At 49.1% G+C, this 13,406-nt stretch overlaps 4 protein-coding genes across 4 annotated transcripts; 2 read left to right on the forward strand and 2 right to left on the reverse strand.

The window, feature by feature from the left end:
- Positions 1-154: 154 nt before the first annotated feature.
- On the reverse strand, positions 155-2,055 carry FPRO_06166 (putative C4-dicarboxylate transport protein mae1; the record flags this gene model as incomplete). The annotated part of the gene is made up of 9 exons (XM_031228951.1): positions 155-319; positions 377-606; positions 656-698; positions 746-1,004; positions 1,059-1,208; positions 1,261-1,268; positions 1,319-1,488; positions 1,545-1,584; positions 1,639-2,055. 9 exons carry the CDS (start codon positions 2,053-2,055, stop codon positions 155-157), a joined length of 1,482 nt encoding a protein of 493 aa, XP_031079236.1.
- Positions 2,056-3,518: 1,463 nt separating this feature from the next.
- FPRO_06165 (uncharacterized protein) lies at positions 3,519-4,392 on the forward strand (the record flags this gene model as incomplete). The annotated part of the gene is made up of 2 exons (XM_031228952.1): positions 3,519-3,773; positions 3,829-4,392. 2 exons carry the CDS (start codon positions 3,519-3,521, stop codon positions 4,390-4,392), a joined length of 819 nt encoding a protein of 272 aa, XP_031079237.1.
- Positions 4,393-5,647: 1,255 nt separating this feature from the next.
- Positions 5,648-9,052, forward strand: FPRO_06164 (uncharacterized protein; the record flags this gene model as incomplete). Its single annotated transcript, XM_031228953.1, has 3 exons — positions 5,648-5,800; positions 5,868-8,900; positions 8,960-9,052. 3 exons carry the CDS (start codon positions 5,648-5,650, stop codon positions 9,050-9,052), a joined length of 3,279 nt encoding a protein of 1,092 aa, XP_031079238.1.
- A 1,994-nt stretch (positions 9,053-11,046) lies between these two features.
- Positions 11,047-12,966, reverse strand: FPRO_06163 (uncharacterized protein; the record flags this gene model as incomplete). Its single annotated transcript, XM_031228954.1, has 1 exon — positions 11,047-12,966. The coding sequence occupies one exon, from the start codon at positions 12,964-12,966 to the stop codon at positions 11,047-11,049; it is 1,920 nt and encodes a 639-aa protein (XP_031079239.1).
- Positions 12,967-13,406: the final 440 nt, after the last annotated feature.

Genomic DNA, 13,406 nt, shown 5'->3' on the forward strand with positions numbered 1-13,406 from the left:
ACTGCCCTTATGCTAAAGAAATCACGCCGGTTTATGCTGAACGGTTACCTTAGATATGCTAGACCTACTAACATCTTAATCAATACGACTGTTGTGATAAGACGGAAGGGAATGGCCAAGAAACGGTGACATGCTGCAATCAGCCTGATATGCTCTATTTTCCATCCTTGGGCCACAGAAGTTTTCTCGATTTCAGACTCCAGCACATTCTGATGAAGATAAGAGCCCAGATGATGATGATTGCAGCGGTCATGACAGAGGCAAATATATGCAGGCCATTGCTATCAAATATTTTACCCATGACACTGGTAGCGGTAACCTGTAAGACACCAATTGAGCATACAGTGAAAGTGGTGTGGTGAAAAGTGTTACATACAAGAGCCGTATTAGGGAAAACGAAAGACCACCACGTCATCTGGAACGGCAAATGATGGCCGGAAAGAGAGTATTTCCACAATGCGCCGACGCAAACAATGAAGAACCACATGGCAAGTCCCCAGAGCCAGAGGCTGACGAGAATGCTGATGACTTTGATGATAGCGGCAAACTGAGGGTTGTCAAGAAAGTTTGGAGGTATTACCAAGTCTGCTTGGCTGCCGAGTTGAGCTGATGTTGTCAGACATGATACATATGTTGCAAGGCATTCGAAACGTACCTATGCCAGCAGCGGTAAAGCCATAGGGACCGATAGACATGAACTAGCAAGGGTCAGCAACGTTAAAGAAAGGAGAGAGTGTGTACGCACGATGCCGGGCCTCTGCATGTCCCTAGGGAGCTTCTGCGTCATGAGGCGGTATATGAAGGCCGACGAAATCATGAAAGCGATCAGACAACCGGTTCCTTGAATAGCAGTGGCCCCGAGTGCCATTGCAACAGTGTTGGTTGATAGTTTGTGACCTGCTGAATCTGCAGCCGCGATGAGGTTTGCTGCAAAGGGGGCATTGAGTAACAGAGGGTACGCTGGGAAGACCCAGGTTGGTGTCATGGTATGGACGGGGAAGATTCTGGTCATGACAGTCAGCCGGCCAGGTCAGCAGAGCATATAAACTTGAGCGTACAGAGTAGACCATAATATGAGATATAGAAATGCGCTGAGGGAGACGCTCAGGGCAGCGTAAACCCAGAAGACACACTCCATAGTGTGGACTAGCCATATGCCGGTGTACGGAATACCGTATTGGCAGGTGTTGATTAATATTACAGCAATGCTGAGTTTGTCAGAATATTTTTGAACTCCGATAATAGTTGTCTGTTGCTTACGAGACCAACTGGTTGTTGTTAGTTTTTAACAGCATGCCATAAGAGGAGGGAGCCCTACTGAAGCTGATATGAAGAGCGATTCAACTTGGTCTGTGAAGGAGTTTACGAAACTCCCAGGCCTCAGATGGAATCTTGTACAGATAAGAATACAATTCATTGCAAAAAGGACGATGTTGAGAAAGAAGAAGAAGAGGCCAATGCCACGCAGCCAAGATGCTTCCCACTTCACTAGCAAGAGTTAACTATTTTCTTCTGGGACGCAACATGAGAGTTAGTGTATTTACATGAGTAAATAATATTTGCAATGCCTCCAGTCGACATGGTCTATTACAGGGTTAGCGAGGTCAGCGACATCGGTAAGTCAAGACGATGACATACCATAGTGAAATATGTCCATTGATAGCAGGCGATGCGGTCTCGAATGCCAACCTTTTGGTTTCCAGGGCCCTTCTCAGCTGTTGCGATGACATGGTTCAGGCTATTTGAAGTGAGAGCGGACTCATTGTTGAGTAATCGACCTGGACGGGCATGGCCGTTGGTATGCTCAGGGGGTATAGCAGTGATATATGATGGCCGTTGAGATAAGGGCGGCCGCGGCACGACATGATGTCTTGAATGGGCGGTCCCTGGAGCAGCTGGAGCCGAGGCCACGACGGAGAAGAAGGGTGGGTTCTCTTCAGACGGAGACTCATAGCCCGTAGCCAGGGCCGACGTCGACCCGGATGGCGGGACCGGAGACGGAGACGGAGGCTGCAGCTCGGCCCCGACTACCATTGGATTACTGGCGGGGGCCATTCTGGAGGAGGGCCGTCAATGTCGTCAGCGCGACGGGCGAGTAGCTTTGAGACGCAATAGAGAGCCACGAGGGCACTAGGTTCCATATGCGAAAAAGCAATATGAAAATAAACCAAATGCGCGACAAAGACGAGATGGTGGAGAACCAGTGTCCCAAAGTTGGCGAGTGGCATAGTGAATTGAATTGGACGTCAGGGGAGTGGTAGTGGCAGTGGTAGTGGCAGTGACGGGATAGTGGAGGGCGTGATCGGGATTAATGCCCTGTTTTTGCGGGTTTCGGGGGATCGGGAGAGGGAGCGATAAAGTCTTGGGCCCAAGACAGATCGGCACAAGTTTCGATGTTTGTGTCGGCAAGATAGAGTCTCTTTTCGTATCCGCGTGAGCCGCTGGTGAAGGGTGTGTTTTTTGGTGTGAGGATGAAGTGAGGTTGATCAAGGATGAAGATGAATGAGTACAGTCAGTTTTACAAGCTCCTCTAAAGACGGGAGAGCCCAGACAGGGCTTGTTTAAGAATAAATTAAAGATCATTCAAACAAGCGTAAATAAATGAATCATCTCATACATCAAAATCTGGGATACTACTATTTGATCGGGTATTGATCTTAGCAAGGAATGGATTAATTATCTACTCGACACAGCCAATACTTTCCATCGTGAAGAGGTGATCGGCCCTGAGAGATCACTATCAAGATACAGGGTAATAGCGCGCACCTTAGTTACCTAGTACTTATGGTTTGAATTATCACGTGAGCAGCAGAGAGGCACCTCCGGCATCGCTCCCCATTTCCGCCTTGATTGAATAGTAGTAGTTGACGACGATTACGGGCAGCAATTGATCATTCGGATCGATCTCAACTAAATACAACATACAATATGCTAATTTGTCTATCGTGGCTATTGAAAAAGCTTCCCTTGGACGTTTCACTGTTTCTTTTGTCTTTCAAGGCACCTCCTCCATTGACAGAGCTCCAGGTCTTGAAGATACGGTCGAGATGAGGGTTGAAGTTTCGATAAGAACCAGGATTAGAGGATCCATGCTTCAAAAACGATTTGGTGCTCAATTGCTGTTTGGTCACCAGCCCTGCTGGCTGTTGTAGATCAGCCTATCAAGTTGAAAACCATATCCAATTGCTTTCATCTAACATCTGTTATTGGATGAGAAATCGATGTCAGCGGGCTATTCAACGGCAATGCGGGGCGATCCATAAATACCCGAGCTGCACGTGATAGTTAATGCCACCTTGCGTATAGGCATAGGTAGCTCCTAGAGCTTCATATACCTACAAGGTAGCTTTACTCTTGTCAAAACACTAGCCAAATTCAAGGCCCAAGGTTCGACATCAATTGCAATTAATCAAATCTCAACTGCATCTGATAGAAATACACCACCTCCCCATGAGAGATGGAGTTCGGCTTATTCCTATAGTATGTCACGTTGAAACTCGACACAACCCCTCACCATCATGTCTTTCACCAATACACCTGTCACTCGGCTCGGTGTGGTCAGCCTGGTAGCTGGCTCTATCATCGCGAGTGTTCTTGACGTCAAGCACTACTTCTACATTCTCATCGACACACACATATGGAGATACCGGCAATTCTGGAGAATCTTGGCCTACCAGCTATGCTATGTCAACTCCACAGAGCTACTTTTTGCGGCCATGTCGTTATACAACCTTCGCATCGTTGAGAGAATGTGGGGTTCTCGCAAGTTCGCTGTAAGTGACTTTCATGAAACCTTCTTTTTTACACTGCTGATAACATCTTCTGCAGTCCTTCCTGACTGTCACTTTCTTCATCACCTCCATCATACCGCCTGTTGTCTCGATGGTATTGCGGCCTCTCGCTGCTGGATGGTTCAACTACGTCCCGGCTGGACCAACTCCTATTATATTTGCTATCCTAGCTCAGTATCATGCCATGGTTCCGCACATGTACAAGTATCGAGTTGCCACGTCTGAGGCACCTCCCACCGACCGACCATTCGTTGGTCTCACGTTCTCGGATAAGTCCTACAAGTACGCCATTGCGTTACATCTCGCACTCTTGCAATGGCCAGGCTCGGTCCTGGGTGCAGCCACTGGATGGATTGTTGGATACTCGTGGCGGGAAGGACTTCTCCCGGCTGCCCTTGTGCGCTGGCGAGTGCCGGGCTGGGTTGTAGGACTAAGCTCTCATAGACGAAGTGCCGAGTTTGAAGGCCTTAGACGTCGACTCGAGGACGAGAACTCGACAACAGCTGTTGCAACCGGAGCCCAGGCTTCAACGGAGAGCCAGGCAGAGCGCCGGAGAACGATGGGGCAGCAAATCATGGATCAAGTCCGAGAGGTGCTTTAGTGGTCGGTACGTACGTTAGCAATATCTAGCATTATGCTTTGTCACAATTGGACAATAGCCAATGGCTTCCGAAAAATTGCGGGATAGGGGACTTTAATATTGAAGAGCATACTTTGGCTCCTGGGGAATGTGTCAGCCCAGTGAGCATATGACATTACTTGAGTGTCTAGGGGATCCCCAGAGCAGGGATATCCTTTTCTGTAAATAGAATGCATATCTGAGTTGTCGAAACTAACAGACTCCCGTGTGCCGAAGGAGAATGCTAACAGCAACTTTAGTCCATGGCGTTGTCAGCCACGATCCCACCGGCAACTGTCAGCATATCTGCGTGGATCATCGGGCACAGCCATCAATGCCACGCAACGTGACGGTATGTCACGGTCAGAAGGGAGCATTGGGGTCTAAGTAAAGGATTCTAGACACGTCAGCTCAGACTCTACAGAATCATCCTGTTTCCTCATGCACGGATCAATTGTATAAACAGAACAAAACTTTTAATCTATTTTTCTCTCTAATATGACAGTCCCTCGAAACAGAGGCTCATTCCTACTGGTGCATTGTTAAAGAGCTGCGAGCTCTATAAAGCCTAGCGCTGCCAAACCCATGCCTACCTAAGTAATGCGGGTGCGCCCCTCCTGTGCCTTGCCCCAGCGTGTCCAGCCGCCGCGAAACCCCTGAAAACTGAAGTCCATTGGCACGTGTGGAAGGGATCTACGCAGGTACGGTACGTACCTGCCAACCTGACTCGGCTAGTCCACTAGCTCAACTGCTGTAATTCAACTTTCAGTGGAGGTCTTCACAAGGGTCCCACTCTATAACTTATTAAGTTACCTTACCTTACTCTTTGGGTTCTCGATGGGCCTCCTTTTCTTCATGGTCAGTCCCGACCTCTCCTTTTCTGTCCCCAGCATTGGCATCATTTCTCACAACTTTTGTACTCTTTCTTTCAAGTCATAACCCGTGACCTTTTGTTGAATTGTTGTCGATTTTCTGCGGGTTTCCAGCCTCGGCGGCTCTTGGGCGCAAAGCCCCTTTGTTGCATCCAATCCAATCTAATCACGAGCTCAGCTCAGCTTCACCCAGCGGCACGACACGGATCCCGGTCAACCACTTTTTTGCCCAAACTTTGGATACTTGCCAGCCTTTTTCACTGTTCTCTATGGAGGTGTTTTGACATCTTTATGCACTGCTTCAGTCCGGCTTTTACCTCATGTCCTCATAACCTACACAAGACGACCCTAAGCCCATCGAAACCATGAGTGCATACGCGCGAGAGGGCAGCCCATATGGGTATGGCTCTAATAGGATGTCACCGCCAGCACCAAGCCCACGCGGAAAGATATATGTTGAGGGCTACCGCAGCGATATAATAAACGGCTTTGAAAAGGATAATCAATTGTATAATCCGGTACGCTTGTTGTCCACCCCTTGTGGAGGCTGATGGGCCTGCGGCTTCTAACCTTTATTGTGTACAGATGAACCCTGATCGACCACAAAGTTCAGCGCTTGTCGACCTCCGCGACCCGATTCAGGTACATCTCTTAACCGAAACAGCCCTCTCTGATAGCAAAGAGTATACGATTCTGTCGCAAGAAGAGGTGGACGACCTCAAAAAGCAAAGCCAGTCCTTATCCCAGCGTGTCGAGTCAACCCGGCAAAACCTGACCATCCAGTCCAAATACCGAGATGCTGCAATCTCGATGGCGAGACTTTATAATCCCGGCAAACTGGATGGGAAGCGAAGGAGCCTACTGGGTCGTAACAGCGGTGATCACGCTCGCGCAAAGGAAGCCGAGGCGGAAAGACAGGCGAGCGAGCGGAAATGCGAAGAATTGGCGGCGGAGCTCTTCAACCTCGAGAAGCGACTTATGGAGCCCCAAAGGCGCCTACTGGAACATACTGCCGGTATTCTGCAACTCACTCACAAGGCCTCGAATAAGAAGAAGGATCTCACTCCTCCCTTTCAACCACTTAATGGCATGCCCGGCAGCCCGGAGAGCCTATATACTTATACACGTAACAGTATGGATCGCGCCGGAGACGAGCACTACTTCAACGATGATGACTATTACGACCAGGCCAACGGTGTCTCAACGAGAGGTCAACCCCGTCAGCAACCCATAGAGATACCCCTCAAATCGCCCATCCGGGAACAAAATCAGCTAAGAGATGAGATGGAGAAGATGAAGGATGAGAATCTACACCTGCAGGGCCAAGCCAATTCCTTAGTCAAGTCGATAACGGAAATGGAGGTTCGACTCGAGAATTTGAACGGCTCTTTACGAGATGCGATTGTTCGCTTCAATCCTTCCAAGAACGAAGACTATTATGATCCTCCCTTTGGAGTTTCAGGAATGAAGCCAGGAGAGCTCCTCAACAACCAGTTAGATTACCTTGAGATGGGTCTCAATGCCATCGAGGTCGAACAGGAAGAGTCTTCTGGTGAAACTACCAAGACTGACGGCGCTTTCGAGAAACGCATTGAATCCCTAAACCAACAAGTACGAGATCTACTCCTGACAGTAGACCCGAGTTACCCGGCCGTGCCTCATTCACCACAAGATAGTTTTGAGACGAAGCTTGACTATCTTGAAGATGCATTACGCGCTGCCGACTCGGAGCTAGAACGCGCCGTTCAGGCAGCTCAGGCCGGGCCACCAGAGAAGCAGGACAGTGACCAGGTTGAGAGGATCTTGATGAACTTGTGGAACATGATGCAGACAGGCTTCGCCAAGATTAAGAAGGACAAAGAGGAGCGTCGAAGGGCTCGCATGGAGAGAGGCTATGAGGATGAAGAAGTTTCTGATGATGAATTCGATATCGAGGAGGCTTTCAGTCTTCCCGGATTCTCCAACCGTGTCCAGTGGCTGTACTCTCAGGCCACTACACTCAAGGATCAGAAGTCTGTGCTCAAGCGACAGATTAAGCAGCAGCGCGAGCTCAATAACAAATCAGACGCCGAGAAGGATGAAGAGCTGGCAAGGAAACAAGAGGAGCTGGATGAGACACAAGTGCTACTGGCCCGCGCTGAGAGAGATGCGATGACTGCCCAGACAATGCTCTCAGAGACCCTTGAAGAACTCGAAAGTGCCCGTAGTGTCGCGCACAACGCTGGCCCCTCAAAGGCTGAGGCTGAGGGCAGTAGCAGGAAGGTCGCCGAGTTGGAAGCAGACGTGAAACGTCTTCAGGCTGACTTAGCTGGTGCTGCCGGTGCGGCGGGTGCAGCTCACGCTCAACTCGAGGAAAGGGACGAGAAGATCGTCAAGCTTGAGAGGGATCTCGACCAGCTCAAATCCGACCTTGCTAACGCGGCAGCTTCGGCAGCTGCCGCACAGTCTCAAATCGAGGATCGTGAAAGCAAGATCACTGCCCTTGAGGCAGAGTTGGACTACCTGGAGACGGCCCAGAGTGAAATCGAGGAACGAAACAAAAGGATTGCAGCTCTCCAATCCGAGCTTGAGCAGGCCAATGCTGCTCATGCACAGGTCGAAGAGCGGGACGCGAAGATTGCTACTCTTCACACCGAGGTTCAAGAAGTCAATACCCTACGAGACCAGGTTGAGGTGCACAGTGCGACGATTGCTACCCTGAAGGCCGAGTTGGAGAAGACAAATGACCTCGAAGCTCGCCTTGAAGAACGAAATGCAAAGGTCACTCGTCTCGAGTCTGACATGGAACTTCTTCAAGCAGACTTGGCGGGAGCTGCGGGAGCTGCAGGGGCCGCTCAAGGTCAACTTGAGGAGCGAAACAGCAAGATCGCAGCTCTTGAGTCCGACATCAAACAACTCGAAGAGAGGTTGTCGGCTGCCGAGTCTTCAAGCAACAATACCCGCAACCAGTTGACCGGTGTCGATTCAGTGATCGATGCTCTTAACGCGCAGCTCGATGAAGTGAACCGATCAAAGCAAATGGCTGAGGACAATGCCAGGTCCTTGCAGCAACGAGTGGATGGCCAAAAGGAAGAGCTTGCAACTAAAAAGAAGATGCTGAAAGATAAGGAGGATGAACTTGAGCTTCTTAACATGAACCTCGTAGAGATGAAGACGGAGCTCACAATTGCCCAAGCGGAACTGGACGGAGCCTATGGATCCCGTGCAGAGAGGGCCGCTGATGTGGCAGCTATCAAGACTAGTGGCGAGGTGATGAAGCTCCAGAACCAGCTCACAAGGCTAAAGAATGAGTTAGCTGGAACTGTTCAAGAGCTGGAGGAAGTCACACGGGAGACACTCAGTGCCGAGCGAGAAAAGATAGAGCTTGAGAACAAGCTTCAAGATGTCCAATTGGCAAAGAAGACACTTGAAGGAGAGATTACGACACTTCGTCAGCGCCTCGAGGCAGATATGGAGAAGGCCCGTGAGCATATCACCAAGCTACAAGAGGATCTTGATGGCGAACGACTTAAGGCAATCCCACCAAATGGTGGTGTTGGTAGAGGAGCCTCGATGCTGAGTGAGCAGTTCAGGGCCACGATGCGTGAAGAGAGGAAGAAGTTCCAAGAGAGCCTCAAGGTATGTTTTGTATTTCAGATTGTCTTGTGCATAAAGCAATTACTAACTAGTATCAACAGGAGGAACGCGCTAGAGCACGCCAGCTGGAGGAGGAGCTCGCTAAATTCAAGCGGGATCAGGGGTCTGCCAGAGCTTCCCTGAACCCTCAATGAGTTGGCCGCTGAGATGTTAGGGGTTGTATATTAAGCCCCGTCGTTGATCTTGACTGCCGAGGCTTTCTTTATTGCAGTTGATACTATGAGCGGCAACAAGTTAGATTTGGTGATTTTAGATACCAGTTCATGTTTTTTTTCTTAGGCTGGGAGCAAAATATGCAAGTTGCTCTTGCAGGGAGTCTCCAGAGTTAATGTGAATTGGATGAATCCATGATTATTAAAAAGTTGGGAGCAAAAGGGGGGAACTTGTTGATAGAATATAGGAACTGGACAATGGCCGTGAGACTTTGAGCAAGAGACGGCAGTCTTGGCCCAGTTAACCATTCGATGATTACGACTTTGCTGCCTCGTCATGAAGTTCTCAGTGAAAATGCCATGGAATGTTGAGACTTTGGATTTCCCTGTCATGTTGATGCGCCATGGATGGATGAATAAGCTCTAACCATCTCTCGTGTAAGCTACCTCCACTGCACCACACGATAATGCGTCTTCGATAGTTTGGTACTTATTAAAGGGGCTTGACCAACAGAGCTAGACGTAGATAAAACTGTCTCGATCCCGCCGTCAAATTACAAGAGGCCCGTGAAGCACAGGAAGCCAATACACAGAGTGAAGAATAAACGATACGTACATGGGTCACTTCCAGCTCATGTTCAGCGACTTATTCCCTAGACCCCCTACGAAAAACCATCTTAACAAGCTGTCTCATTGTACAAGCAGACGCGTTGAACTCAACTCAGTGCCTACGATAGCGACTAAGACCTACAAAGAAAAAGTAAATGCAAAAAAACAAGGAAGACAAAAAAGAGATAAGCTGACTTCCTTCGATTTCTATAAATACCCTTCCGCATGAATCCTCCTCGCCTCGGGTAAGGATGAGGATATAGGAGGCGATACTAATTTAGTGAAAAAGCCGAGCTACCTCATGGGTAAGATTGAAAGGGAAGGAAATTTGAGTACATACGGATACTACAAAGGCCAACTTCCATTCCTGGCAGTCGACATAATGAACTGCGGACTATTTCATTTATACTGTGAGCAAGTCACATGTCGTGATAGTCACACGGGAGGCATCATGTGGCATCAGTCTCACATTCTGTATGTTGCTGCATCTATGGCCTTACGTTATCCCTCGTAAGGAAAGTCAAGTTTGACAAAAACTGTTTGCAAGTCAAGGGAATAGCTAAGTCTTGTCGAACAACTAAATTGACCTTACACATCACCTTGCTAGTGTAACATACCACCAAAAGTCTCACTGATAAGAACAGACGCGGGCAGTCCCAGCAGATACAATCATAGATGGGGACCAATCGTTGCAGAACATGTAGATTTTTCTTCTAGTCTTTCTCTGTCTAGTCTATTTGCCATATAAGCGCGCCATGTATGTTCAAGAAACAAATCTCCATGAGCAAGTCATATATATGTGCGCCTGAACCAAATGCGAATAAGCTGTGCACATGTTTGTACAGCCTGAAGCCGAAGAGGTCATGTGCTTGCCCGTACGACATCAGTGTCACCACAACTCGATAAATCCAATGCACAACACCAAAAGCGCCACTGGAACAAATAAAAGAAAAGGGGCGGTTTCACTGATCCCCTAAGAAAACAGAGACTATCCACCATGCAACGCCACAGTAGCAAACGCAGACTGGGTTAAAATAAAACAAACAAACAAACAAGCATATCTTGTAAAAAAAAAAGTGCAGAACATGCAGTGATAACTGAGTAAATGCAGAAAGCCGCCGACCAATGTATGTTTTTGGGTATGTACCCGAATATTGACTCGAAAAATTTGCACTCCCTTGGCAGACAGAGCAGATGGCTCCAGGCCAGGAAGTGCATAGTGCGTGTGCGTTGTGTGCCAGTGTGTGTAATGCGGTCCAGCCGATATTGCGTAGTTAATCATGTATCGACATTAAAAGGTAGGTAAATGTGGGTATAACGAATTGGTGACACAAAGGGATACATGATGTTGTTCTGCCGCGGGCTGATTAGTCCATAGACATGTCGTCGTCGTCGTCGACGTATGCCATGCGTGCCCATATCCTCCAGTGGACAACGCCCACATGAGCGATACGAGTCGCAATATCTTCAATGCCACCCTCTTGCTGACCCATGCGGATGGCTGCATCCAGGTCTCGGTCTCGCCCTACATCCAGGCTGCGGCTGCTTGTTGGTACACGATTACCAGTAGCAATCGAGAACAAGCATACACCTGAAAGAGCCTTGAAGTAGCGGACGCGCATGGCGAGCTCGTTAAGCAGGCGAATGCGGTACGCCTCCTCCATCTCCTTGTAGATAGGGGAAGAGATGCGACAAACGTTCTCCAGAAGCTTCTCCTCGAAGGGGACAAGCATATCCATGGGGGCGTTGGTAAATCGGAAGATCTGCAGAGCCATAGAGGGAGCCATTGAACGCCACTTCTCGTGATAATGTTGGTCGTGTGGTGCCTGCTGAAGCAGAGCAACCAGACTTTCGCGGAGATTCCGGGCTCTTGTTTTGGCTTCGTTGGTTTCTGAGTTAAGGTAGAGGGGAAGGACCATGGAGGAGCGTGGCGATGACGAAGCTGAATCTGCAGAGCTCATTGTAACACTGGAAGGTCTTGAGCTCGAGGGGGGAGTGTTGAAGTTGAACTCGTGGTCATCTGACATAGCGCTTGCAAAAGCAGGAGGCGAGTTGAGCTTCGCGATCCGCTCAAGGTCCTCATACATGCGCATGCAGACGTCCAGGTTGATGGCATCCAGAATATCCGATCGAACGCGTCCAAGTCGGTCCTCATCAAAGAAGAAAGTACCAGGCAGAGGCTTCTCACCGGCAGAGGGGAGCATAGACCGCGAAATTCCCTCAAAGAAAACCCCCATATCTCCAAAGCACGAGTACATCTTCCCGGCACCGGTAGGATAAGTCCGAGCAGCCTCTTGATACCATGGCTTGGCATCACCTATATCCATTTTACGATTTCGCAGCTTCTTCATCAGAAACTTTTGCTCAAAAGCTGTTGTTTCTTCAATGAGAGCAGGTCGAAGGCAGCGTATTTGATGATTTGCAACGTCCAGTTTCATTGCCTCCAAAACACTGAGCAAACTTCGCATGCCGTTAACAAGCTCCTCAACATCGTTGTTGCTGTTGCCGTTGCTGAGCCGCTTGTACATCGAATCAACCCATTCGTCCCTCATTGGTGCGCAGTGAGATTTGAGGACTCGTGAGAGCCACGAAGCAAGCTTCTCCAAATCAGCAATGCCTCGGTGGAACTGTTGCATGAGAAGTTCCACGTTTAGACCCTCATCCAGAAACTGTCGGTCGCGCTGGGGTACAAGAGTTTGGATGATCTCCTTCACAGACTTGAGAAGCTTTGGCAAGCACCAATCGTCTCCTGTGCCATGCTTGGCGTAAAAACTGTCTCGGTCCACGATGAACTCGACCAATTCCTCCTTAAGTGTTGTCCAGAAAATGCTAGCACGATCGTGCTTTCTTCTGCCCTTGTCTCCCTCCACATTAGGTCTGAAATGGAGCTCAGGGTCAAAGTTGATATCGTGCCTCAATTTGGGGTTGTTAATGATCTTGGAAACCTCGAGCTCTCCTAGACTTGATTTCGTTACAGGAGGTTCCAAAGGTTGTGATGGGGCAGGAGATCTCCGACTTTCAGGCCCTGGGCTAGATGTTGTTGACATTTCGGAAGGATTTCGTGACAGTGGTGCCGCTACTGGGGCTGGTGTACCAGAAGGGCTATCGTATCGGCGAGGCAAGACTTTTGAGGTAGTTATAGCATCGTCCTTCTCGTCTGTGGACGGTTTTCTGGCTGTCTCCTTTTCAGGTCTTGTCTCTCCTTCGCCATTAGGCCCAGGTCCCGAGGTAGACAAACTCCGCCTCGATCGCTCGACCGGGCCCCCAAACCCTTGATCCGCCGTCATGTTGTTGATGATAATTTACTGATATGGTCCTCCAAGTATTTCAGTGATTGAGTCGAATGTCCGTCAACTGATTCTAGCTTTCCAATTGAACTGATGCGGTACGTGTTAGCTATAATAAGAACACTGACAAAAGCGTGACATGGGCTTCAGGATGAAACCAAACAGTCACGACTATACGGCCAGTTGCAGATACACTCGGCTAAGAACTATTCAACGGCCAGATGTTGTGCCTTGAGTGACAGGCAGTAGGCGAAATAGTGGTCGAGCGAGTCGCAGACTGGTGGTTTTGAGATTATGCGGTCGACTTACAAGGATCCAGTGAACTTGCAGCGGACAGCGTCGGTTTGTGTGCACCCAATTACGGCTGTGTGACGGTACAGATAATATTCCTTCTTCCTTCGTTGTGGATGCTCTCTCGGTGTGTCGCCTCGCAGTTCGTT

This window comes from Fusarium proliferatum (assembly GCF_900067095.1).
Source record: "Fusarium proliferatum ET1 genome assembly, contig: FPRO_scaffold003, whole genome shotgun sequence".
Lineage (NCBI taxonomy): Eukaryota > Fungi > Ascomycota > Sordariomycetes > Hypocreales > Nectriaceae > Fusarium > Fusarium proliferatum.